At 41.1% G+C, this 26,330-nt stretch overlaps 1 protein-coding gene across 9 annotated transcripts in view; it reads left to right on the top strand.

The window, feature by feature from the left end:
- DAB1 (DAB adaptor protein 1) overlaps positions 1-26,330 on the top strand; it is a 211,223-nt gene that overhangs the window by 158,381 nt on the left and 26,512 nt on the right. For 7 of the 9 annotated variants that reach the window (XM_050977576.1, XM_050977577.1, XM_050977581.1 and 4 more), the window contains 3 exons: positions 16,464-16,595; positions 17,180-17,299; positions 23,847-23,906. In XM_050977576.1, the coding sequence (XP_050833533.1) occupies positions 16,464-16,595; positions 17,180-17,299; positions 23,847-23,906 (312 nt within the window). The remainder of the gene's footprint in view (positions 1-16,463; positions 16,596-17,179; positions 17,300-23,846; positions 23,907-26,330) is intronic. The other 2 variants (XM_050977579.1, XM_050977582.1) reach the window with 2 other exon arrangements.

Here is a 26,330-nt window from a genome sequence, read left to right on the forward strand (position 1 = left end):
GTCTCTCCTTGTCCCAGAGTTTCACAGCCTTGTCCCGTTCATTCTTTGTCTTTCTCATCCAGCCTGTCTCTGCTTTGCCAGCCTACAGTTGTCATCTCATTCCCATTCCTGCTGGAAAATCCCAAAAGCTGGCAAACCTAGGGGTTGCACGGTTGCTCAGCCCAGGTTTTTGGATGGGAAGAAGCTGTAAAGAGCTGGAAAAAGATTATATTTCACTCACACTGATCTTCCAATTTCCATGTTAAACTTCAGAGTTTATAAAGTTTGGTGTTGACTTTAATGCAGCAGGGAAGAGTCTGGATAATCTTGCATTTACTTTCTCCTCCTTTAACAACCCTCCCTGTCCCCCACAAGCTTTTTCCCTTAGTTGCATTTCCATGATTTTGGAATTCCCAAAAGGGTATTTTGGAAAGATTATTTACCTCTCTAGTGTCCTTTCTTAACTTCTGACATTGTCTATTGCTGTCACGTCTGCCCCAGCGCCAGTCCAATGTGATAGAAAAGAATAAAAATATTCAGAAAAAAAAAAAGTGGGCTTCTTCATGTTGAGTGTCTTGTAGGCTGCCATTGGATTTTAATTTATCACAATAAAAAATCAATTTGTAGCTCAAAACTAGCAAATTTTTTTTAAAATTGGCAGTGTCATAGCCGACTTCATACAGGTGATTTAGGGGAATTGCTCTGTAATTTGTTACAGTTGAAGGGCTCTGGTTGGGGTACTACTGAAAATGATAAGCAGGTTTTTTTCTTCCTCTACTTCATAGTTCTCCTTAATATGTTCCAGACATAATATTCATCAAAAAGTATTGATTTTAATAATGGTATTATTCCAGCCATCAGGAATTCTGCCCTTTGAGTAAATTTATCCATGAAGGAGGTTGAGTTGAAGGTGGAATATCATTTGGAAAGAATATATCTCACCAAGAAAAATACAAGAAGGATTTTGCTGTGAGTTTGCACTGTAGATGCAGTACACTATGGTTCATCTACAGCATGCAATAGAAATAATAACAATCCTTTCTTATATTCCATCATTCCATGCCAGGGATTACACTAAAGAGGTCCCTTCATTCCATTTCCAAGTACTTGTCAGTGTATTTAGAACATGATAGCAAAAAATTGTATTTAATATGACTAACAGGATGTTCTCCTGTTGTGTGTATGCCAAAAATTGTCATTACACATTGGGTTTGACCCTATTAATCTTATAAATGCACCTTTTTTTTTCAGCTGTCAGATGTTTTCCATCCATCCCATTTGCTTTCTCCAGATTATGTTTGCTAAATATATACCTTACCTGAGGGATATACATTTTCTTTTAGTTTTTACTGTAAAAAAAACCCTACCATAATTATTGCTGAACACAAGTCTTTCTCTACCCAATGCCACTTAAGAGATTTCCTTGCTGCATATTACATGAAAATAATTTTTTTTACCATTTATTCTGTCACATCCATCTTGGTTAGACCTCAATACTGCAATATATTCTTAATTTATTTTATGGGAGTTGTTTTATATCTTCAAGAGCATGATCTTCAGACAGCAAAAATACAATTAATTACATTATGTTATTTAATACTCTCCCTTTCAGGGTGGAATGTAGTGATTGGTGATTTGCTGAGAAAGCAACAAAAGCCATGGCTGTGCATATGGAAGGAAGTGCAGATTTTGAGGAGGCCCAGCCTTGTTGTTTAGCTGTTCCTGAATGTTTTGTTAATCACACCCATCAGGCCATCTCCCTGTGATAGCTCAGTGATGCTTCATTAGGCCTGCGTGACTAATCAGGGCTCTGTAAAGAGCCTGTAATTGTCTCATTGTTTATTTATGTGGCCATAAATCTCTGTTTACTTGCAGGTTCCTTTCCAAAAATGTATTTGAAACTAATAATTAAATCCTCTGAAATGCTTGGGAAAAGATTTCCTTCCACCTCCACGCAGTGAGGTGTGCTTTTAAACTCTTGTTGTCTCTAATTGCAAAATGCTGTCGACTTCAATGGCAAGCCCCTAAACTGTGAAAAAGAAATGAGATAAAAGCAAGAAATTACTATTTGGCTCTAAGCAACAAATTCTTTCTGTTAAAGTAAATTTTTGTAATTGCATGGATGTGCAGATTGCCAGAGTGTGCTGTAGAATATAGCTCCCTATGTGGTATTGTATAGCTAAATTATTTATCTGGATTCCTCCAGGGGCCAAAAAGCAGGGTAAATCAGTGTCAGTATCTTGCTTATTTATGGGAAATACCCTAAACAGATGGATTGTAACCCCGCTGATGAAGATGACAATCATCTCACCAATTTTTACCTATTTTGTAGCACCCCAAAACTGAGTTTCTTTTGCATTGCCTATTCTCTTTCAGAGATGTTGACCCCTATCCATATTGAAATGAAGCTCTTGGGCCCAGTCTGTGGGATTGTAACATTTCTAGGAATGCTCTGGTGGGGTTTTGGTATTTATTGCACAGAAGTATTGCAGTGTATTACTCTTATTTCGTGAATTTGATCTGTAGAAATTTTCTTCAGGCTGGCAGTGTGAAACCCAGGGAGGAAAACCATGTGTATAAATACATTGATTTCATTTTGACAAACTGTTCTTGTTATCTATCAGTTACTCCAGCCTTCATTGTCTTTGCTGAGGATTTTATTTCATTTTAATCTTTGAGGTTTTAGCTGCCTGAAGTGGTGTTACTCAGTGCCCTATTCCATGTAAGGGTGACCAGACCTTACCTGTAGCATTCTGTAAAAACAAAATTCATTTGTCTGCTCATGCTGGCCACAGAACTGGTGATGGTGCTACTGCTTTAAATCCTAATGACATCCAAATAAATAATATTTATTTGGGTGATTAGGTGGTTATAATCCTGTTGGTGGGTGGTTATAATCCTGTTGTCCCCAAAATGTTCTTTTTAACTGAGATCATGTCATGGCTCTGAAATGTTCCAACCAATATTTTGGATGCCAACATTTTGCCCATCTTCCTGAACTTCTAAGCTCTCTCGACCTTACAGTGCCGATTTCTCAAGTTGCTTCTCTAAAAGCATTTTCCAGCATGTTCTGAGGCTTTACCAGGTTTCTGCTGATAACCCCTGGATTTGCTGCTCTTCCCTATGCAATGTGAGTGATGGTGTTAACTATGCTGATAGATTGCTAACAGGACAGCTAAACTTGGCTGAAAGAGAATTTTAGCAAGATTAAAATTCTCACTGTTGGCAGAAGAGGCCTCGTTTGAAATGTACCAAAGGTACTTCTTGACTTTGCTGGAAATCTGTTGGTTCTGGCATCCCTGACCAGAAATCGAGGTACAATCATGGATCTGCAGTTATTCCTTGAAGCACATGTGCTGGAGCAGATGAAATGTCAAACTGTCAGAGTCTCTTTCACTGAGCGTGTCTGAGGCTTTAAAAATAGAAATAAAAGGAGGAATTAATTTCTTCTGCTCGCTCCGCAGTGAGCGGGAGAGATGGGGTGAGGAGTTCACTGAGTTTTGTGTTTGCCAGAGGGTGGGATTGGCCAGGAGGATGCTGGTGGTCCCTTCCTGGGGGTCCCATGCTGGGTTTTGTCCCCATCATGTCTCTGGAATTTCCCAAAGTTCATCTCTCTGGCTGATCTCAGGTGCAGCCCTCTGTGAGCATCTTACCCCATCAGCTGATTCCACACAAAGTCCTCTCAGCTGATCTCCATGACTCTTGTCTCTGGATTTTACCTGTTTTCCTAGATCCTCTCCTGCAGTTTGCATCTGGGATTTCCTGTGTGCTCTCTGTCCTTGATCTCTTTTTTTTCCCCTTCTGTGCTTTTTGCCAGAGTTATTTCACTTGCAAACATAAATTTGGTTATTGTGTTGAACCAAGTGATGCCAGCTCTGTCTTCTGCTCCAACCTTGATGTGTCTCTCCAGCCCTCTCTTTGCATGTTGAGCCAACAGCTCAAGCTCAGTGAGGCTAAACCAGGCCTTCTAATCCTGACTCCCAGGGGTCTCTCTCTGACCTCCTTTTCAGAGAGCTGAGCAAAATATCAGCATCATCTCTTATTCAGCCCTGTAAATTCAGCAGCCTGTTTGGCTGGTGATGTGTTTGCATTGCCACACCCAGGGTAACTGCAGATCTTGCAGAATTCTTCTCACCTGCTCTGAAATACAGCATTTGCTCTCACACTGAGAGTTAAAACCCAGTCCTGCCTCTCTTCATCTCTGTCTCAATTGTAATCCCTTTCTTTGTCCTTGACAAATTTGACTTTTATTTTTGAAATCCATTGTGACTGCCAGGACTGCTGCCTCAGCTTATTCTTTTGATCATGTCACACTTCCCTTTGCATTCCTGGGCTGGATCTGCCTTCTCTCTTTTATCACCCCATTGCTGAATTGTTTTTTTCCAGCCTCTTCATGGCTGCCTTTATTCTTCATCAGCTTTTGAGGAGTCGATCCATAGCACCAACTTTCACCATTCATTTATTCAGTTTTCTTAACAAATGACTCCCAAATCCCTTCCTACCCTACCCATCATCTTTTGGAGGCATTCTTTGCACATATTCATGCAGTACCCCCTTATTTTTTTTCTTTAAAATACTTCCCATGCTAGAAACTTGTTTTAAACCTGATGATGCTGAGGAGCTGCTGCATTCATGCATCCCAGAGGTGTCCCAAGGGGCACCTGGCCTTTAGCTCTCAAAGGCTGCAATTTAAATATAGATAATTATTTAAATTGTATAAATACATACAATTTAAACTTGCTGGAGTTACCTTTTAATTCTTTATTTCTTTATTTTTTTAATCAGTATTATCTATTTATAGGAACTTCTTTTGTAAGAAATGTTTGTTCTTGGACCATGCTGAGGACTTGTAAGGGCTGCAGTATAAAAAATATTACATACTAACAATAAAGAGCAATAACTGTAAAACAACAAACTCAGATTTTGCATGTAGAGTTGAAAATGGTGACATTTGGGGCCTTTCTTTGTGCATTGTTCACAGCTTGTGCCTGCAGAGGATCCCTCTGAGCTGACTGGGTCTCATGCCCTGCTCCTTGACACTTTCCATCTTTCTGCTTGTAAATATGACCAGTAAAACATGGCATTTACTGTTCTACATGCAATAAATGTGTCTAATTAGAATATGGCAGAGGAGAGGACTTAAAAATCTGTGTATGATTCTTAAAAGGTATTTATAGACCCTGGTACTTCAGAAGGGAAACAATAACACATTTCATGGACATGTGGCAGCAAGCAAAATGTAAATGTCAGAAGAACCTACTTCCTTAATTACATCCCTTATTGACTATTGTAATTCATTCATTATTGGCCTTCCAAACTGGGCCCTGGGCACTTTGGATGGTTCACAGTGCTCCACAGGGATTTTTAATGGCCACAAGCTCATGGAGTTCTGTTCTTTAGATGCTCAGTTTGCTGTATGAGGGTTTTAAAAACCTTAGGATCATGGCAGTTTTGTTACTGTGGAAAAAAAAAAGAACCCAAAAGGCAAAATGTGGGTGTGATTGTGCCTATTGTGAGGTCTTGATTTGAGGGCTGAAATGTCTCTTCCTTTCACCTGGAAAAGGGGAAAGCTCTGATCTAGAGCTGAATCCCGCCTGCTTGTTGTCAGGATATGCAGAAACTGCCTTGTGAGAATTCTGACCCTAATGGGCATGAAGATAAAATAAAGCTATTCCAGACACATTATCCAAGCTGAAATAATTTGTGCAATTTTGTTGTAGCTGTATTTTTTTTCAGTGTGAAAAGGGTAAAAAGTTGATTGCTTTCAAAAAGGCAGAAAATGAGATTTTATGAGTTTAGTGATAGTCTCATTTGGCCTCCTGATGTTTAATCCAAGCACCCCAGGACTGAGTTAAGAAAAGGAAATGCTGCTTACATGAATTCTACATTAGGATATGGAGAATCTCACTGTTATATAGGTATAACAGTGATAAATAACACTTCCAAACAGTAAATATTAGGAATATTAATGCATTCCCAGTTACCACTTGGCTTCCATTGCAGATGGGGGTGGGTACTCTGTCTATAGAGCTGCTGTAGTAAAAATTACTATGCCAACACTGCTGGTGTTTATTAATTTCAATGTTTGGTATGCTTAACCAAAATTTGGGATGGATTTTGCTAAGAAGTTGAAAGTCAGTATATTTGTTGTTCTGGATCCTGTTGTATAGTAGAGCTGCACAGCATCTCTCCCCTATTGTCCCATGGCAGAAAACTCCAAGTATACAGTTATATTGGGATTTTTTTTTTGCCTGTATTCACTTTTGTGATCCAGACAAATGAATCTCCAGCAGAGCCACATTGCTTTTTCTCCAGCTGCAATTTTGTCTTATAAGAAGAGCACCCAAAATACAGAGTTGCGTGCAAGTCCTGGTGGTTTTAAGCCAGGTTAATGCATCACACAGTAGAAGAAAATTTCAGGCCCATTTTCAGCACACCTGGAATTACAATGGCTGGATTTCAGACTGCTTGGGAAAGGATTTAGCAAGAGAAGTGCTGACATAATAATAGCACAGGCAGCTGAGATGCTCTGAAACCTCCCTGGAGAGCAGTGGGGGACATTCAGCAGGTGCCAGAACAGAAAGTTACATCCCCCTTTGAAATCCACTCTTTTTTTTCCTGGAGATAGCTGGGAAGCATTACACCCCAGGAGTGCTGGTGATTTTCCTTCCTATTCAGAGCATTTTTATCTGGTGGGCCACTCTGCAATTCTGTGTTTGCCCTGGTAGGAGCAATAGCACTGTCACTGCTCCTGAATTCCTGTGCTGCCTCGTGGGGGCAGAGGAAAGGGGGCTGGTGTCCTTCACTGTCAAGGATAATTAGAGGGGGAAACTCCAGGAGAGGATTGGTTTTAAATGTGTGTAGAGTTTGCAGGGTGATAGTAATAGATACTCATTGGAAGTAAAGTCATTGGGTGATGTTCTGCCTTCAGGAACACAGGGAAGTCAGCAAGAGCATTGTTCACTCTGATAGTCCATGGGGATGCACAAACACCTTTTTTATGCCTCTTAGTTGATGTAATAAGTTCCCTGTGGAAGCAGAAGGGGGAAGGCCACTGCCCCTGGATGACAAACACAAATACCTGCTTTCATCCCTCTCTTTCAGTTGAGTAAGCCATAAATTTCACATACCAGCAGATCTTTGCTTTGTACAAAAACAGCTGCTTGTAAAAGTTGTCTTCCCAAATGAGATCCCTGTACTGCTGACCCTTCTGGTGGGTGCTCTGTGTGCTCTGCATGTGGCAGCCCTTGTGTCAGGGGCTGGAACAGCATCTCCCAAGGTGCTCCCAGCACGTGGTGGCAATTGGGAATTACAGCAGTGCCTCTTGTGTCCCTAAATTGTAGCATCCTACCTCTCTGCTGGTAATACTTCCTAATCCTTTGTGGTTCCCATCCTCATTCCACATCATGGTATTCCCAGTGAAACAGGCAGCAGCATTCCTGCTGGCTTTAAAGGCAGCACTGTGAATAGGTGAGGCAGAACACTAATTAGTTTGAGTGCCCTGACATTTAAAGCAAGTAAGAAATCTGGGTATTTAAAAATATTGCATATGGCTCCCAGCCCTGGCTCTGTATAGCTCAAAGTACATTTTTTTCTCTTTTTAGATAGTCAAAATACATTTTTGAATCCAATTTTTTGATACGTCCTTGCTTTCAAAAAGGCTGAGTTGGTTTGTAAAAGGTTTTATGTGCAGCCTTCTGTGATCTTTAATTAGCCAAATGCTTTCCTGTGAGTGATACAGGAATTTGGAAGTGTTTGAAAGTCTAAGGCATGTGTGAGCCTAACCTGTGCATGCATAAGGCTCAGTGCTGAGCAGTGCTGGGAAAGCAGAAATGAGTAAGTTCAGGTTTGATGGGGAGAAGAGAAGACCAGGTGTGTGCAGGAGCTGCAGAGGGGCAAGAGTGAAAGGAATAAGAAGGAAACAAGGCAGCATCCACAGCTGTGAAAGGCTTTGCTGCCTGCATTTCAGTAGAAGGTGAGGGCAGCACTGCCAGGGAGCTTTTCTGAAAGGCAGATCCTGTGTGTGACACCCCTGGCCAGGACAGAAAAGCAAGGCAGGGAGAGAGAAAAGCCAACAGAGCTGATCTGTGCTCTCAGCTATGTGGCCAGGTCTGCATGTGGAGAGTTAATCAAAGTTTGCTTTTGGAGATTTCAATTAGCAGCAGAAGACTAAAACCAAATATTCATCCTGCTTTACATGAAAATGAGCAGGGGAGAAACAACTCTGGGCATTACACTGTGCAAATGGGAGCTGCAGGGATTGCTGTTGAAAGGGGCCAGGGCTGACCTTAAAAACAGTCTCCACTGCCTGAGTTGAAATACAGAACTCTTGGAAGGTGATGTGCCAAGCCCCTGCCAAGGGCAGCTTCAGGAATTCCTACCTTGGGATAATGCAAGGGGAAAAGAAAAAGAAAATAGAGCAAAAAATTACCTGCAAGTTCTTTATTCTGCTTTAGAGTCTCTTTGAGGTTTGCCTTTTACATTTTATTTTATTCTTATCTTAGGGCTCAAGTACTGCACACACACTTGTCATGTTGCTACGGATGGTTTATATCTGAGGTGAAGTGTCTGCTGAGGGACCTGAACAAATGAAGGATTTATTGATGAATGATCCCATTTATGGGATTGTCTGAAGCTCGCTTATACGTGCAATTGTAACTCAGAGGAAATTTTTTCCTCTCTTTTTTTCTGTAGTAAAACTGAAAACAAAATGGTTTGGTCTTTATGGCCAGGACTGGTTGTTCATGATGATGTTTCTGAATTGTAAAGCTCATCACTACAGGGTCATCTTTGGTGACATGCAGGTGCCCCAAGTCCATCACCAGCCACTGGAAGCAGTCTGTCAATGTGGAACACAGGGCTTCTTGCTTCTGTACCTTGGTTAATTTCTGCTTATGAAATCACTTCTGTATTTGAACGATACCAAGATTGTGTCATGTGAAATTCTCAACTGGTTTGTCTCATTTTCAGCTGGCTCATGAACACAACATACTGGTTGTACACAGCTTGTGAATCCATAGAATCCTTTTCTGCTCTTGTTCTTCCTGTACCTGTGCTTTCTCTCAGCCCCCTTTAAAGTCTTACTAAATTAGGGAGAGTATCTGGGAAATAGATAGAGAAATACAAAATAAATCCCTCTTGTCCTTTTCTTCTTTTCCAGTAAAGTTCTTACATTGTGCAAGTAGGTTTATGGTGCAAGGAAGTTTCTGTTTGATGACTATCCAGTGCAACTTAAATTTGAGTATGGTTTTTGTGATCTTTTCAAGCTCTGCTTTATAGGGGTTGCATGAGAAATCAAGAGAATCAGTGGCTGCCTCTCACTGAGGAGTTTTTCAAATCACAGGCTACAAGAAGAGGGTGGCTGGTAATGCTTGCTGAATCTGAAGCAGTTAAGATCTGAGACAGCTAAAGCCAAAAAAAATTACTTCCAAATCTCCCAGGAGTTGTATGAAAGAATTGCTTGTGCTGCTCATGTAAATCAAAAGCATTTCAGGAAGGTGAGGAATATTGGTGTAAAGGAACAAAAGAAGCTTGTAAAAAGTAAGGGCTGCTCAAAGGACATTCACAAGCTCTAAAGATGAACACAGTAAAAATATGGAGAGGTTCAGTGATGCTGCAGCAAACTGTCTCATTTCAGACTAGTGTGCTCCCTCAAATTCAAGATTTAATCAATGAGTCTTGCAGAGTCTATCAGGAAAAAATACAAGGTGTGGTCAAAGGTGCTGCACTTGAGCTGTATGGAAGGTTTGGCTTGAGAGTAGAGGGCAATACTGGCATATTTATGACTGTTTTGATTCACTGACCATTTTGCAGTGGGTGGTGAGCTGGGAGCTCAGGGGGAATGCAGTCAGATGTGTCACAGCCCTGGGAATCAGTGAGATGGCAGCATAAAACAGTGCCCTGCAGCCTGTAGGGGCTCCTTGCTGATGGAATTTGGGGCATGTTGCATTGCTGAGCTGATGGGGCCATTGACTTCAGTGTCAAAGTTGAGGTCTGCTGCTCCTTGGTTTTGCTGTGCAGATCCTTTGCTTTAACCATCCTGACAGAGCAATGGCTGTGTCAGATGCAGAACAATGAGGAAATAGCACAAGGCTCATGGGAGGCCCAGCATCTCAGCTCCAGTGTGGCACATCTGTCTTCCCAAAGCTCTCTGAAAATGTTTCCTTGCCCTTTAGGATTTTCTTTGTCCTGGAACAAAATTTGCAAGTGCATGTTTAAAAGATAACTCGGGCTTCCTAGTAATTGGACAAGGGTTTTGGGTTTAACTAGCTACTTTCACTTCTGATACAATAAAAAATTGAAAAGCCTTCGAAGTGAAGATGGGAGATTGGCCATATGTGTGTTCCAGTTTTGTTTTGCCCCTTTCCAAGTTCATATATCTAATAAATGGATCTTCTGCATGAGCAACTTAGCATTGCTTCTGAAGACAATGACCAATAACTAAATTCATATCTGGTCTTTGTCAAACATTATTACAAATTATGAGAGCTGGACAGAAGTTTATTACCTTAGCACTGTTCTCTTTCACAAATTAGGTTCTTGGAGCATCCAGCCAGCTCAATATCAGAGATCCATTCATCACAATTAGGTTGCTGTGCTGGCAGAGCCATGTCCTGCTGCCTTAATTGACTCTGGGGTTGGGGACAGGGCCACACCAGCTGAGAGCATCACTGGGTGTGTCTGTCACAGAGGCACCCACAAGGACACTTGCCTTTGCTCTCTTTGGAATTTCCCACTCTGGCTCCCCAGGTGAGATAAAGGCAGCAGCAGGATGCTTTTTTCATCAAGCAAAGGGAATGGTGGGGATTAATTTGGATTTTAGCTGTGGCCCAAGCACCCTTTTAAGCTCTTTTCCTGAGTCCAACCAAACAGGCTCTTACCTGGGGTGCTCCTGGGAAGTACTTGCCTTTATTTAGGATGGAGTGTACAGGCAGAGCTTAGTGTAGCCCTGGACTTGAGCGGGTTCTTATCCTCACAAAGGATCTTGCTCACTGATTCTCTCCCTCCTGACTCAGCTGCTAAACTCAGGAAGTCACATAATCTGGGGTTTTTTGCTTCAGTCTCCTCGGCTGCAGGAAGAGAATGGCTCTTACGAGTTTTTTTATTGTTATTAAAAGGAAATTAAATTCACACTTCTCTGGGTGCTGTGCTGTGTCACAGCCAGACGGCTGCCCCCCTGGAGGGACTGAGTCTGCAAGAGCTGGGGCTAAATCTGTTTTGATTCTTCTCTTTATCAGCACCATATTTCATGTGCCCCTTTGTGCTACACAGACCAAGCTTTGATCTGCATATAATCTCAAAGTGAGCTTTTTGTGCCAAGTGTTTTTATTGCAGAGCTTGGGCACTGAGACGCCTTTTAGTAGCTGGCACTTAGAAAAGTCTTTCCTCAGGTTATTGTCTGCAAAATCAGTGTGTGTGGAGGAAGCACGGGGATTAGACAGATTTATTTTCTTCTCATTGTGTAACCATCCTTACAGGCTGCCATCTGAGAGGGCCCTTCAGGCTTGGGCAACGCTCTGGAGGTTACATTTTCCTTTTCTGCTGCTGTTCTTGGAGTGGGGTATTTTTGCAGAAGGAAAGTCCATAATCTGTTGTTCAGCCTACATTCCATGAGTGTCTCTGGCTCAAACAGATTCAGGACTGGGCTCTCCTTCAGGGGGAAGGGTTCAGCCCCCACTCCATGGGGTTTTTTCAGTTTATGCTGTTTTGTGACCAGGACTGGTCATCTTGGCCAGTGCTGGGAAATGCCTCCCAGTACTGAAATCTCCATAGCTGCCAAAGGTTTCCAGTGGGTTTTGCTTTTCAGGTTTTCATTTGTGACATTTCTTTTTGAAAGCTGAATTGCAATGATGTTTTATTTCAAAACTCTTTGCTCTTCTTGTAGGAATTCAGTATTGTGATAATTTGCTAAGCTTAAACTCTACAGCTCTCTTCCTTTCCTAGATCAAACCTGATAAAATTTTCCACATGTTGCAGTAAATGTTTATTAAACAGACTTTTTTGGGCTATCAAGTGTTTCCTCACACTAAGCACTATCACATTTAGGATTACAGTGATCTGTCATATATTGTTTGTTCTGTTCCTTCTCCGAAGGTGACTGAAGTGTTCATGACAGTAGGGAAGGGCTGTCAGATGGGAATAAGATGTTTCTCAGTCACCCTGTGCTCTGTCCAGTAGTAATTTGCAGGGAGTTTGAAGTTGTTGGCAGCTGTAGCTCTGAAATAACACTGAGCTGTCTTCTCTCTGCTCCTTTACATGAAACTGAGAATTTTTGCAGTGGTTGTTTCATTTCCCCATCTGCTCATTCCCTGCCTTATCTCATGAGGCTGATGTCTTGCCACCCCATCTGCCATCCAAATACCAAGTTCCAGGAAACAACACAAGCAAGTTTGTGATGCAAATGCAATTTATTGATGTGTTTTTCATTTCACCCTGACATTTGAGACTGTTGACTTTTCCTCCAAATTGTGTGTACACAGTCCCACTGAAATGTACTTTTCTCTAGAGGGAGAGGAGGTGGAAGGGTTCACAACTGCTGGAGAGGTTTCCATGCACCTTAATGGGAAAAAATCTATGTCAGGAAGAGGTTTTGGGGAAGTGCATTTTAAGGGAACAGCAGAGCAGCACTGCAGCACAAACACAGCAATTAAGGAAGTGCTTGTGTTGTGTTCTTGTCCCCAAGATCCCTGCAAATATCAGCTGAAACAAACAGGAATTGTAAGGAAATGGTCATGAGGAGCACTGGACCAGGTGCTGCATGTTGGGCCCTGTTAAGGAGCACAGCAGCCTCCTGGGTGCAGTGAAGGAGAGCCATCTGTGCCACCCAGTGTTTTCTTGCAGCAGGGAGATAAAACTCACCTCAGAGCCACTCACATCTTTTGCAATTCACTTTTTTCCCTGGATGTGTTGCAGTAAATAATGGTCAAGTCCTGCCACACTTGGGGCTTGCTGAGCTTCCTGGTGTAAGGCTTTACCATTCATTTTCCCTGTTAGCTTCAATTTCTGTGATTTTTTTTCCCCATGATCTTCCTATAAAGATAGAGCCTGGTTTCCTTAGGTGCTGCTGAGCAGTTCCAGTTGGAATAGAGGGGACTTGCAGCATGGCTGAAACTATGCTCCATGAAGTTATTTAATTATGAATCCATTAAGGACTCTGCAGTTTGGTAGGTAACTGAGGTGTTCAGGGAGTTTATCCAGGCAAAATGTTTTATTGCTTATTCCAGTGTGAATAGGCAGGAATAGGCTTGGTCCATGTGCATCCCACATCCCAGCATCCATAGTGGAGCTCCCAGTTGATCCCAGCTCTCTGAAACCAGGCTCAGCATGCTCCAGGTGAGAGGCTGTGCATCCCCAATCCCTGTGAGACTTGTCCTGCTGGATGTAATAGTGTGTGGAACAAGCCTCCTGCTCGTGGTGGGGCAGCTTTTCCAGGAGGATTTGCAGCTTGCAGGATATTTTTTTTTGTTGTTGTGGCTCTTAACACTGTGCCCCAGGCTCCTCTAAATAGACAACCTCATTAAAAGAGAAATAGCGATAGTAAAGCAGTGACTTTCTCATGCCATCTAACTCACATTTTTGACATGATTGCTGGACCCTCCAAGTACTTAATTGATTGACTTAATTGATTTAGTGGCACTGGAGGCTACAGCATGGAAATAAAGGGGCAAGATGAGGATAAGGGGTGAAAAAATTTATGATAGGTGCCAAGCAGCCTGAGGGAAATTAGAAATGCTGCAGATCTCAGAGGCAGCTAAATCAATTCAGTGTGATGTACAGGGAGCAACCTGGGGGAAGAGGAGAGGCAGGGGATGGAATGGAGAAAAGGAGAGGAAACAATGGCTGGTGGGAGAGACCAGAGTAAACTTAAGGGGAAGTGGAAAGGCAGCAGGCTTGGTGCAGATGGGTATTTTGGACTTTTGAGTTTAACACCAGGCAAAAACTTCTTAGTATATGAATAAAATATAACAATGCCATTATGTTTAGCCTGAGAAAAAGAACTCATGCATCACAAGAATGTCTTGTTACCCAGTTTGAGACTTTATCTGTGCTTCCATTTAAAATCTCCAACATTTGTAACAGTGACTAAAGTCACAGGAGACCTAAAATACTTTGGAGGCTGTGGATTTTGTTAACAACTGAAACTTAAATGTTAAATTACTTTCTAATCTTTGCAATATGTAATTGACTGTGTTGAACCATAATACAAATTAAATCTCCTCTATAATTTGTTCTGTCGTGCTGCAGTGCTCCAAAACAATTTGGTACCTCACTTAAGGATGGGTAAGTGGTTTGTAGCAGCTCTCAGCACAGAGTAAAAACTTCAAATAGTGTGTGATGGAGTCCATCAGTATTGGCATACAGGGGTGTCAGAAACATCCCTGAGTTGAGAAATAATTATTTTATGTGCTTGTGGCCACTAGTAACAGGATTCTGATCTTGCATTTTACGGTGGTAAATCTCTGCTGACTGCAACAGGAGCCTCATTTCTGCTGTGCAGGAGCAAAAAGTCAGACACTCAGTAAATAATGCTTAGAATGGATCACTAGAATACGTAGAAAGGACACATGAGGTGAACTGAGGGCTGGGAAAACACAGGTGTGTTTATATCTACGTTTGAGTACAGATGTGTGCATGCACCATTGCGTTTCACATGTGTGTTGTAACTCAGTGTCCCTCAAACAAGTGAAAAGCTCTCCCTAAACACTCCATCCAGTAAAATACAGAAAAGAATAATTGCAGTCATCTTTACTTAATTCTATTTCTGTTGATACAGTGTGTGAAATATCATAACCATTGGAAATGTAAAGATTTTTGAACAGTGAATGTGGATTCCCAAATAAATTGGAGCATCTCCATCTGCTCTCTTACCTTGTGGGTGATACTCTTCCATGGTAGAACAATCTTCAAATTTAATTCCATGAGGAAGGCATCTGATCACAGTTTAATTTCAGTGCAAAACGCTGCCTGGCAATCAATAAAGCAATGTCAGAGAACTTTGATTTAATAGGAGCCAGAGATAACGTTCCCTGTCATATGCAGAATAGAGAGATGGGAACATTTCATTTCATCCTAACAGATAGCATGTAACTTGGTTTTCAAAAAAAACCTAATAAATCAATATCCCTGTATTATCTAAGTAAGATCCCATCATTAATTTTAAACGCTCAACACGTCAGGAGAGTCTGAAGTGCACCTTCAGCTGAGCCCCGTTCTGCCTGCAGTCACTGGCAACACTTAACTCTGCCACGAGCAAGCAATCTTGATATGGGGACATTAAGAGCCATTTACTGTGAAATGAAAATGAAACATGTCCAGTCTTTTGTTTTATATGGAGCCATCCATCTCTTGCAGGCTGCCTCTCCTTTCAGATCCCTCTCCCTGCCCTGCAGCAGTCCCGTCACTCGCCCTGCGCACCCTCAGCCTTTTCCCTGCCTCACACAGACATCCTCCCTCCTTCTGAATTTTCAAACTTTAACTTCTCTTTTTTAAACTCCAAAAATAACTGCTTGTTTAGAGATTGCCTGGATACCATGCTGGTTTTCAAGATGTGCTTTTTCTCAAAGCCAGCAGGAATCTGGACCTCCAAAGAATTCTCTGCGAGGCTTTGCCTGCTCTCAGAAATAGCATTATCCCTAGATGATACAAGAGTGGGTCAATCTATCAGAAGGTAGAAATTGAAACTAATAGATTGTTTTAGATAAGCTTTACAAGGACATTATTTTAAGTGGGAATACTTCTCTATTACTTTGATAATAAAATGCTGTTTAGTGCAAAGTGTGAAAGATTCTGTCACTACAAGAGAGGCTTCTGAGAGCCTCAGATTCACGTCCTGACTCTGAACAGAATTTTGCTCACACAGTTAAAATTAAGTCTTTTTATTATTACAATTCACCAAAGTGGGATTTTATGTAAAATGTGGACTTTTGCATTCAGCATTGATTTCCAGTTAAATAATTACATTTACATTCATTTGAGGAAAATAAGCATTTGAAGCTGCATTACTGCTTGAAGTGAAGTCTCTTGCACTGGCTGTTGCTGATTTTTGTAGAGATAAGGCAGGTCTGATACTGATTCCTTGAGGTATTGGAGATCTCAACTGGAGCTCTGTAGATCTGCCTGGCCTGGGAGTCACCCTGTGTAAAGCTACAAGTTTCTGTAGCCCCTGCTTATTTATGTACCAAGAAATACTGATTCTGTGCCTGGCACGCTGTGTAGGTAGTAGCTAGGTAATACATTTTTTATGTAATTATATTTCACTTAAAGATACCTAGAAAAATCATCAGTGGAAGCTTTTAGTCAAAATACAAAAGCAAGCCAAATTTAGATTTTGAGAAAAAAAGAGGCTTAAAGAGTTCAGATATTAATTGGCTTTATATCAGAATGTGTTGTGACCCAGCTAAAGTGGTGAAGGAGAAATTATACTGCTTTTTAATCAAACATTCTGATGGATATTCTCTACTGTTGTTTGGTGGTTTTTTTTTTAGCTACTCCAGCATCACCACGCAGTTCATGAAATTTCCTACATTGCAAAGGATATCACAGACCACCGAGCATTTGGATACGTGTGTGGAAAGGAGGGAAATCATAGATTTGTGGCAATAAAAACAGCCCAGGCAGTAAGTATCAAATCACTGTCATTTTCTGCCATGGAACTCAGCTGAAAAGCCATTTGTAAGGAGCTGTTCAAGAGGCTGGTCTTGGGTTGTTTATGATTGTGCTTAACTGGTCACAAGTGTCTGTGTAGATCTTAAATAGCAAATTAATGGAACCAGCTTGGGCAAAAGAGAGTGTGTTTCATTGTTCCCATTTTTTTATGATTTGTTTTGTTATAATTGGTTATTGTTTACCTTTCTAGCTAGGCTAGACTGGATGAAGACAAATTTGCTTATATTCCTATACTCATGGAAACCCACATTGTGTGCACTCTGCTGTAATTTCAGTGGGTGAGAAACCACTAATAAATATGCCTTTACATTCATCCATGTGCCTTTTTATTCATAATGCTTTTTATATTCATAACTATAATTATCATTAATTTTCAAGCATAGTTAGTTCAGCGGGAATTAACCCAGGCCTGGGTGCTGAGATAGAAATTAATTCTCTACTAAGTTTCATTGTGAAGGTGCTCTATCAGCAGGATGGGATAAGAGGTGTTTATTTTCCCCTACAGAAATTCTCCACCCTGTTTTTGCTTCCTTAGGCTGAACCTGTAATCCTGGACTTACGAGACCTGTTTCAGCTCATCTACGAACTGAAACAAAGGGAAGAAATGGAAAAAAAGGCACAAAAGGACAAACAGTGTGAGCAGGCGGTATACCAGGTACACCAATAAGCTTAGACTACTGCCACGAAAATTTGGGTTTGGAGTTTCCCCCCAAAGTGCTCCAGAGAAGCTCTGAGCATCCTCAGCACTTCTGACAGCAGTGGGTTTGAGCAGTGCTGGCTTCCCAAGGACCAGCGTGAGCCCAGCAGCCATCCTGAGCCCAGCCTAGGATTAAACTGAGCTCAAAGTGTCCCTGGGGTGTGCTGAACCTGGTCAGCAGCTGGAAATGATCCCCTCATTTCCTGCTTAGTGTTTCTTCTCTATCAAAAGGAAAACTTTAATGAAGGGTCAGTGTTGTAAGCCAGGCTTTAAGTGTTGTAAGCCAGGCTTTAGGTGTTGTAAGCCAGGCTTTAGGTGTTTTAAGTCAGGTTTTAAGTGTTGTAAGCCAGGCTTTAAGTGTTGTAAGCCAGGTTTAAAGTGTTGTAAGCCAGGATTGAAGTGTCTCATACTTTAGGGGAGATTCAATATACTTCTGAATGTTTGTGTTTGAATCAAGTCAAACAAGGTGCAGATTGTTAAACTCGGGTGGAACTTGAATAAAGCTTTGTACCATAATGTGACTTTATCTGTATCCTAAAGAAAGGAAACTATAAACTTACCTGCCCATTTTGCTTATTCCTTTGCTGTCCTTTAATTTCTGAATACAGTTCTTTTATCTCTGCTGTTTATGTTCTTTGCTTTTACTGCCTGTCCTCTTACTTTGCTGTAGACAATTTTGGAAGAAGATGTAGAAGATCCTGTATACCAGGTAATTTCTGAAGCTGTATGGCCTTGGAGTTTCAGAAATAACTAGATACATGTTATCTTCAAACACAGCCAAAACCTTGAACAAGATGTTTTGAAGTTTACTGAGTTTTTTTTACTTTAAAACCTCCACAGAAAATAGCATATTTAGAGATGAAGCTGTAAGTAATGGCACAATATGTCTGTATAGAATGGAATATTTCTGTTGGAGTATGGAAATATTAGATGAAATATGTCATAAATGCTACTTTAAATGTGGCTTGTGTGTCCAGATTTTAAGTTTCAAAATGAGATTTGTCATAATTTTTTAATACAAACTTTTAACTGAAAAGGGAGCTACTCTGAGAATTAGGGAAGGTGACATCTTGTCCTCATAGTAATAAGTTGACATTTTGTTTTTGTTTTCTTTGGAGCCAGAATTTAATTCAGAGGGTGAATATTTGGGGAAAAAAAACCCAACAGTAGCACTGATGTTGTAACACACTCCCTTGTTGGTGTTTGAGCTATGATTTAATAATAGATCTGAAATTTAAGTCTCGCTCCATCCAAGAAAAATGTCTGGGAGCAAAGATGATTATCAGAAATGTGTCAATATATTCATGTCCAATACCCTGCTGAGTGTGAAGAAGAAAAAGATGTAATTTCATTCTCGTGTTTTTGTGCTGAAACAAAGTATGTGATAGTTTATTTCTTTTTTTCCTGGGGATTCTGTGTTCTTCCACTTAGGCATATCAGTGGGAGTCACACTGAAAGGATCCAAGTCAACCATTAGTGAATATTGAACAGTGCCTAAGGTGCAGCAAGGAAGATGATAAGAGTCAGGATGCCCTAAATTACTGTTCAGCTCTTATAATGTCAGGAGTTTTGTTCTGTACTCTTCACAATAAAGCAAGAACCTGAAAATGAAAAAGTGTTGTGCCAGCCTTTTGCCATGTGGCCTGTTCCACACACACCAGCCCGTTCTCCCACCTTGGATTTAGCACTTTGGTTCATAGACAAGAAATATATGTGGAAATAATTGCCATTATGTAAAAGAGGCAATATTCATGTTGCCTTAGAAAATTACTACCAGACCAGGCAGTCTCCCTGGCAAGGAAGAATTAGGGAGTTACTCTAATGATCATTAAGAAGAGATTTAGGCCTGTTCATGAAATATGAAACAACCTTTCCTGGTGCTTCCCAACAAACCAGTTGTCCTGCTGCCAGCCTGTGCTTTGAAGTTGTTTCTTTAATGCCTGCCTTTGTTTTGACGTGGAATTCCAAACGGCCTTTTTCCCTTCTGTTTCATCTCTGACTGTCCCTCTCTGGCGCTGCTGCCATAGTACATTGTGTTTGAGGCTGGACACGAGCCCATCCGTGAGCCTGAAACGGAGGAAAACATTTATCAGGTATAAAAACCTCTCCCCTCGCTGTTCCCATCGCAACGCCCGCCAGCGTTTGCTGCAAGTGCATCTCATACATAGCTCATAGCTCGTAGTTTTCATCCATCACCAAAACTGTCTTGGCATTTCATTCTGGTGACATTATCTGCCCAGTCACAATGTGATTTTTCTGTTGTTTGTCATATCAGCTTCTGCGAATTGATATTAACTTTGTCGACTCACAAACTTTTGAGTACACCATATGAGGTGATAAATGGAGATTCTCGTTTTTCTTCTGTTAATTTGTTGAAGTTTTTTACACCTATTCTGAGAAACATGCTGAAGATGTTTTGTTGGCAGGCCATCCAAGAAATTCCTAGACATTTCAGTGGTGCTGCTCTTGTTTCTGTCTAACCAAGGAAATAACTGAGCAAAACCTCAGAGCTCTCAAGGGATATTCCCCCAGACCAGGGAAACTATTTTCAGAGTGCCTATGTTATGTTAAAGCCCAAGCTCACATTCTTCACACTGACAAAAAACTGCATTGAAAGCAATATAAAATAATCTTTTGTCGTTCAATTTATCCTCAAGGGATCAGTACGAGGTTTATTAAAATATAATGTAATTCATTTTGTATCACATACTAGAGGCAAATCTGAGGATAGACAGAGATCTTTGTGCGCTGTGAGAAAATTGTGATTCGAGGAAATTGTTCAGTGTGCAGGGGAAGGAGTTTCAAGCAGTGATTAAGCATTTCATCCAGCTGGACTAGAGGTTGATCTGCTTATAGGAGAAGATTGTAAGGTAGGCAGGAGCAAGGATAGAACAAAAAGGAAAAGCATTAATAGGAAGATAATAGAAAAAATGAGATGCTAGTGTAGCTGTAAGCTGAAATAAAAAGCTGATTGGGAAAGAGGAATGCAAGTTAAATGTTAGAAAATGACATCTTAGAGATGCCATCAGAGGGTCAATTATGTGACATTCATTTAATTTCTCCCTGCTGCTCCCCTGGCACCACACACACTCAAAAATGCAGCTTTTTGCATTTTCTCCACACCAAGACATGCAAAGCTCTCACTCAAGGTGAGAGTCTGCCTAAGGCTGAACATTTTCAGTGTTGAAAGTTTGACTATTCTCAGCAAATGTTAAAAAATTGCTATTCTAGTTGTCAGGTTTGTGTTAGAAACGAAAATCCCATGAGAACTAGATTTTAGGGGAAAACATGGTGATTGTTGTTCATCAAAGTGTGGAGCTTTTAGTGAGACTTCAAAGAATTAAAAGGTGGAAGGAGCCAAAATGGGGCTGTTGCTCCCAGTGTTTGTAGATCTTCCAGCAATCATTGGTGGGTGGGGAAGAAGTTGGAACTGTGTTCTGAGGAATAGCCCAGAGAACTGCAGGACTCCTTGGGCAGTTTCTTTCCCATGAAATAGAAGGTGAAAAGCTGGTGGTGAGACCTTGTCTCATCTCAGGGTACTGATGTTACTGTCCCCTAAGTCACCAGAGAATTGCTCAAGGCTTCATTTGACAGCATCTGGATGAAGTGATGAAGTGTTTCCTCCCACAGTGGTCACAGAAAGCACCTGTGATTAATGTCCCATACTCTGGATCTTCACAGTCCAGCATTGTCCTCTTTGTTTACTCCCTGAGTACAGCAAATGCTGATTGGGGAGTTGGGAGTCATTTTTTGGTCTCTCTCCAACTGATGGATGCTGAGGTGTCCCAGCTGCAGTCTGGCCTGTAGCCATGAGCTTCCCAGCTCCCACAGGCTGCCTGAGCTTTTGGCTTCCACAAATCTGGGTCTCCACACCTCAGGTTTTACACTCAGGTCCTGACAAAATTGTTTCTCTTACAAGATCTTGGTAATCTCAGAACCATCAGGCTACTGGTAAAAATGAAATTAAGAAAGACCCTCTTTTATTTTTTTTTTGTGCTTTTGTTGATTGGTTTCTTTTTCATTGGTTTTGGGTTTTTTTTTCTTTTAAATCTGATGCATATTTGTAGCAGTTTTTGTTATTTACTGTGAAGCCTTCCCCATGCCAAACATTGTTAAACATATATCTGCTCAATAACTTCACACAGCCTTGCTTCAACCTCACCAAACCTTTCTGCTGGTGCTGCTCTGGCTTTTCATTTGCTGGCATGCAAAAAATTCACTTTTCCCTTGGTGGAAGAGATTCCCAGCCCGTGGGGAGTTGCAGATGAAAGATACGTGCAGAAAGTGACAATTTCTATTTCTTTTTAGCATAATAGAGGTCACAACTTTCTTTTTAAGCATTCTTTCTCTGTCTGTCACCTTTCTTTGATACATTACCCCAAAGAGTGTCTGTGTCTGCTCTGCTAATATTATCTATGTAAGTTGCTATAATTTGTTAGGCAAGGACTCAATCACTGAGCACATAGCAACCCTCAGATTGTTTAACAGCAGCTCCTCTGCTGCCTGGAGTTCTGGAGAGGTGGAGATGGGATTTGGGGAGGGGTTTTGGTGTTTTTGTGGCAGCCCTGGTCTCTGTGGAGAGGCAAGTTCTGCTCCATGAGGGGTTGACAATCCGAGATTGGGGGTTTAGGACTGTGGTGCTTTTATTGCTGCAAGATGCAAAGACATCCAGATGGTTCACAGCCTGTCACAGAGACAGAGCTGACAGCAGAAATAGTGCTGGTACCTCTTACTGGTGCTGCTAATCAAAGGAAAAACAGCAATTCCTTGTAGCCCCCAGAGCAGGCAGAGATGCAAACAAATGTGGTGGTGCACAGCAAGAAGAGACAGCAGGTCAGGCAGCACTGAGCTGGGAGGGAGAAATGGCTTTCAGGAAAGTTTCTCTGTCTTCATATGAGATGTAAGGAGCTCTTCTCTGAGTACAAACTGGGGTAGAAAAAGGGGGGTGGATAGTGCAGGGAAATGCTCAGTCCACAGTCAGCTCTGGATGTAGGTGCAAATTGGGATGACTTCACAGAAGGGTTGGAAGGAGGAAGAGAACGGCTGAAAGGGGAAGATTTTGGAAAAAACAGAAAAAAATGCACACTGATGCAAGTTCAGAAACAATTTATCTTTCCATATTTCCCCTCCTCTTGTGAAGACCCAGCTTTCCAGTGCTAAGTTGACCATTCCTGGTTCCTGCTCTCACACTGTTGCCTCCAGCTCTCTCTCTTTCCAGACCCTTCCTGCCATGGCACTGAATTTTTACCAGTTTCACATATCTGATGTGGGACTGGCTTTGGTGGAAGTGGCCAGAGAAAGCCAAGGATAGGAATAGAAGAGATCTTCCACAAAGTTTAGTGTTTTTGAGAGTTCTTGATAAACCCTTCAACGTGCACCAAGTTAAGAACACAGAGTTTCTAGTGAAGGCTGTACAGAGATGTTTTTATACAGAATAATAAATGATCTCAATGAATAAGTAACATTTCTTCAGCTTCCCCTAGACCAGTCTGAGTTTAATATCAGAACCTTAAGGTACCTATTGTCTTAGAAAACAAAAAGGTCATAATTTTATCCTATTTGCAATATCATCTCATTGACCTGTGAGGTTTCATTGCTGCCTGAAATTTAACTTTTGTACTCTGAGTGCCTTGTTTGGTGGAAAAGCACCACTCATGAGAACAGGTAACTGTTCTTTTTGATTTTGTCATTTTCAATGGACACTCAGTGCTTCCAGGGAGGAAAGGAAATATAATCACAAATAATAAATGTACAATATTTATATTAAATAAACAGGTGGTCCTTGGGCAAGCACAGCCCAGTATTACAAAGCAGCTGAGTCTGCCTGAGCAGGTTATAAATCCCTTGGGTATAAATCATGACTGGTGGCTCAATAAAGGCTCACACAAACTTTTAAGTGCATTGTCCCCTGCCCTTCTTTCCTGTGTCAGGCTTCAAGAGGCCTTAATTCCTTAGGAAAACTGCAGCCTTACAAACAAATATTTCATAGAGCAGCCACAAGGCTGCATCATTGCAGTATTAGGACTCTTTTTAGATGATTAAGTAAATTGTGAGGAAGAAATCTGACCCAAGGTAAAAACATCTCCTACCCTCACCTTGGTAACTCTGCTCTGTGTCTCTCCATCTGGGGAGATGATGCACTCACCTGACCATAACTTCCATTGCCCATCTCTAACTCCCAAGTTAAAAACAACCATTTAAGTAGGAAGGAGCTCCAAGTACACCTGGACTTCATGCAACCAAAATTATCTGAGAATGAAAATCTCCTTTCTGAATACTGCTGGGCTGTAAAAAATTCAGATAGGGGTTTTATTTCTTCAGTATTTTCTCCATTAATGGTCCTACTTGGATAGGAAGGGAACCATCCTTGATTTGATTAATACTAAAAATTAGTGTTAAATAAACTACTCATTTATGTACACCCTGTGCATAAATAGAGTTGCTCTTTACAGTTTTTTATCCAAGCTGCTTTTGTGGTGACCTCAGTTTTCCTTTGCTGTTGCAGGTTCCTACCAGCCAAAAGAAGGAAGGTGTTTATGATGTGCCAAAAAGTCAACCTGTAAGTGTAAGTATCTCCCCTATTTATATCCAGTAAAAGAAGTGTGGCTTTTAGCTCCTGTGGCTTTTATTGTTGTCTGTAACATTTTTTACGTTCCTGGTGGTGTGACTTTTGTCAGTGATGTCACTTATATCCATCTCATTCATTGCTTGAATCTCCTTTCTGTCTTTTCTAACTCATTTTTAGGCAAGTCACCATTTTCAAGTGTGTTATTTGTGGTTAGGAGTTGACAGCAAGCCTTCTGCCTGTTCATGCCTGAGGTGCTGCCTAGTTTAGAAAGGTTCCTCTGGTACCCAAATGTGTATTATTTCTGTAGTACTCAAGAAACTAAGCTTAATTCAGCTCAGATTTTTCTGTCCTGTGCTTTGCGTGGGCAGGAAAATATTAAAAAGTGAGGGTAATATGCTGTTGTAGCCAAAAAACACCACTCCCATTCTGTGTATTGGCATTTTGAAAAGGTGTTTATTCCCAAAATATGGTAACAAGTGTTTGAGAGAAGTGACAGATGCCTTAGAACAAGGTGTGTGTTTGCTGAAGGGTAGGTTATGCTGTTCTGTTCTATATAAATTTGTGCTAGAAATGCCTTGAGAAATTGTTGGATTGCTTTGGTTACCCAAAAAAATTAGTATTTCTGAGGATCTGTGTAAGAGTGGAGAAAAACCAAGGAAAAGAATTTCAGAATTGTAGTGGGAGAAGCACGGGGAAGATGCCTGTGTTCATGAGAAGGAGATTTTTTGCACCAGGATGTGATGGTTTGCACAGCAACTAAGATATGGAATAAAAAAAGAAAAATGAAGTGAAGGAGCTGGATGGGGACCTGGACTGTGACACTTCTGCACAACCAAGCAAACAAACTCTGCCAAAAAAATTTCACCATGAGCCAGTAGGAGCAGGGAAGCATCTTCATGTTGCCTGCAAGAATCTGGTGAAATAACTCACATTGCATCACTGATGGAGGTATTTGTGGGCATGGAGTAGCAGTTGATTTTTCACTTACTTTTCATGTAGTTTTTCATATAGATCAGTGGTACAATTTTTCTGCTGTGCTTTTCCTGTGACTCTTGTATTACCCCTTCAGTCATGCTTCAATTTCACTCAGGGCACAGTGTGTAATTTAGGTTGTTGCAGTGTGGCTGGGTGTGCAGTGCTTGCAATCATGTCTGCAGACACTCTGGTACTACTCTGTCCTGCAAACAGCAGATGTGAGATATAGGACTCATGGAACCTACTCTGTAATCATCAAATTCATTTAATCTGCCATCTCCATGAAGCTAGTTGCTTTTTTTTTTTTTTTTTTTTTTTTTTTTTTTTTTGCTAGTTCATGGTTAAATTTAAAGGGATTAAAGCTTTTTTCCTAATCAACTTCTGTACATTAATTAATGAAGAAAAGGAGAAGAGGAAGAAAGAGATAGCTGAGATCCTGTTTCACCTTTATTATATTAGTATGTATTAAAAGGAAAAAAAAAAGAGAGCAATAGCTCTTAAAATTAGCAATTTAATATTCCACTGCCCATCTGATTTATTGCCCACCCTTCCACACGTGAGACTCTCTGTCATTGAGACACTTGCCATAATTTTGTTTTCAATTTATAGCTGTCATTATTATATAAACCTCTAAAATTCAATCTGAGGGCAAATAATCAGGCTCATGTACCTGGTTTAAACATGTAAGGACACTTCCTTTATTAGGAGGTCTTGCTTTCAGTGCTTTCATAATGGATGAATGAAGTGAGGAACTTTTTTGTGGCTCCTGATGGGTTTCAGGCACCACAAATTCTCTCTGCTGACAATACATTCAGCTCTTAATAACAATGCAGGAAGTTTTGGTTGAATTCGGGCTGGATTGCCCACAGTCCCTGGACAGAGATGGAGTTTCCATCTTGGGATTGTTTTCCTCTGGTGTGTTCCCAGGCAGGTTTAGCCTCTGAACAGAAAAGGGAGGGATATTGAAGTGGTCATCCAGGTGTCCTCCAGCCTTGTCTCTCTGTAGCCAGTGGAGAGAATTGGCCACTTCTCAGGTTGGACTGGCCTTGGAACAGCCTTGCTCCAGTAGGAGAATTCCCTTCCTATGGCAGGGGGTTGGAATGAAATGATCTTCAAGGCCCCTTCCAACCCAAACCATTCAGTGATTCTCTCATTCTGTGAAATTCCTTCCATCTGCACAACATGTCCCTGTCAGATGGAAATAAATGTACAAGATGGAAATAAATGTACAACTGCACGTGGTTCTTTTGTGGCTGCAGATGGATTTTACCTGACCTGCAGCTGTGAAGGCTTCTAAACGTTAGGCTTAGGTGGAGATCCACCACAGTGCAGAGGCTTGAGGGCAGAATCCCCGTTTCAGAGGCTGCTTTGAAACTGGGCAGTGCAATTCACACTGATTTTCACTAAGATACAGCTTCCTAAGGCACCAGAACCATTTGGGCAAAT

This window comes from Serinus canaria, chromosome 8, assembly GCF_022539315.1.
Source record: "Serinus canaria isolate serCan28SL12 chromosome 8, serCan2020, whole genome shotgun sequence".
NCBI lineage: Eukaryota > Metazoa > Chordata > Aves > Passeriformes > Fringillidae > Serinus > Serinus canaria.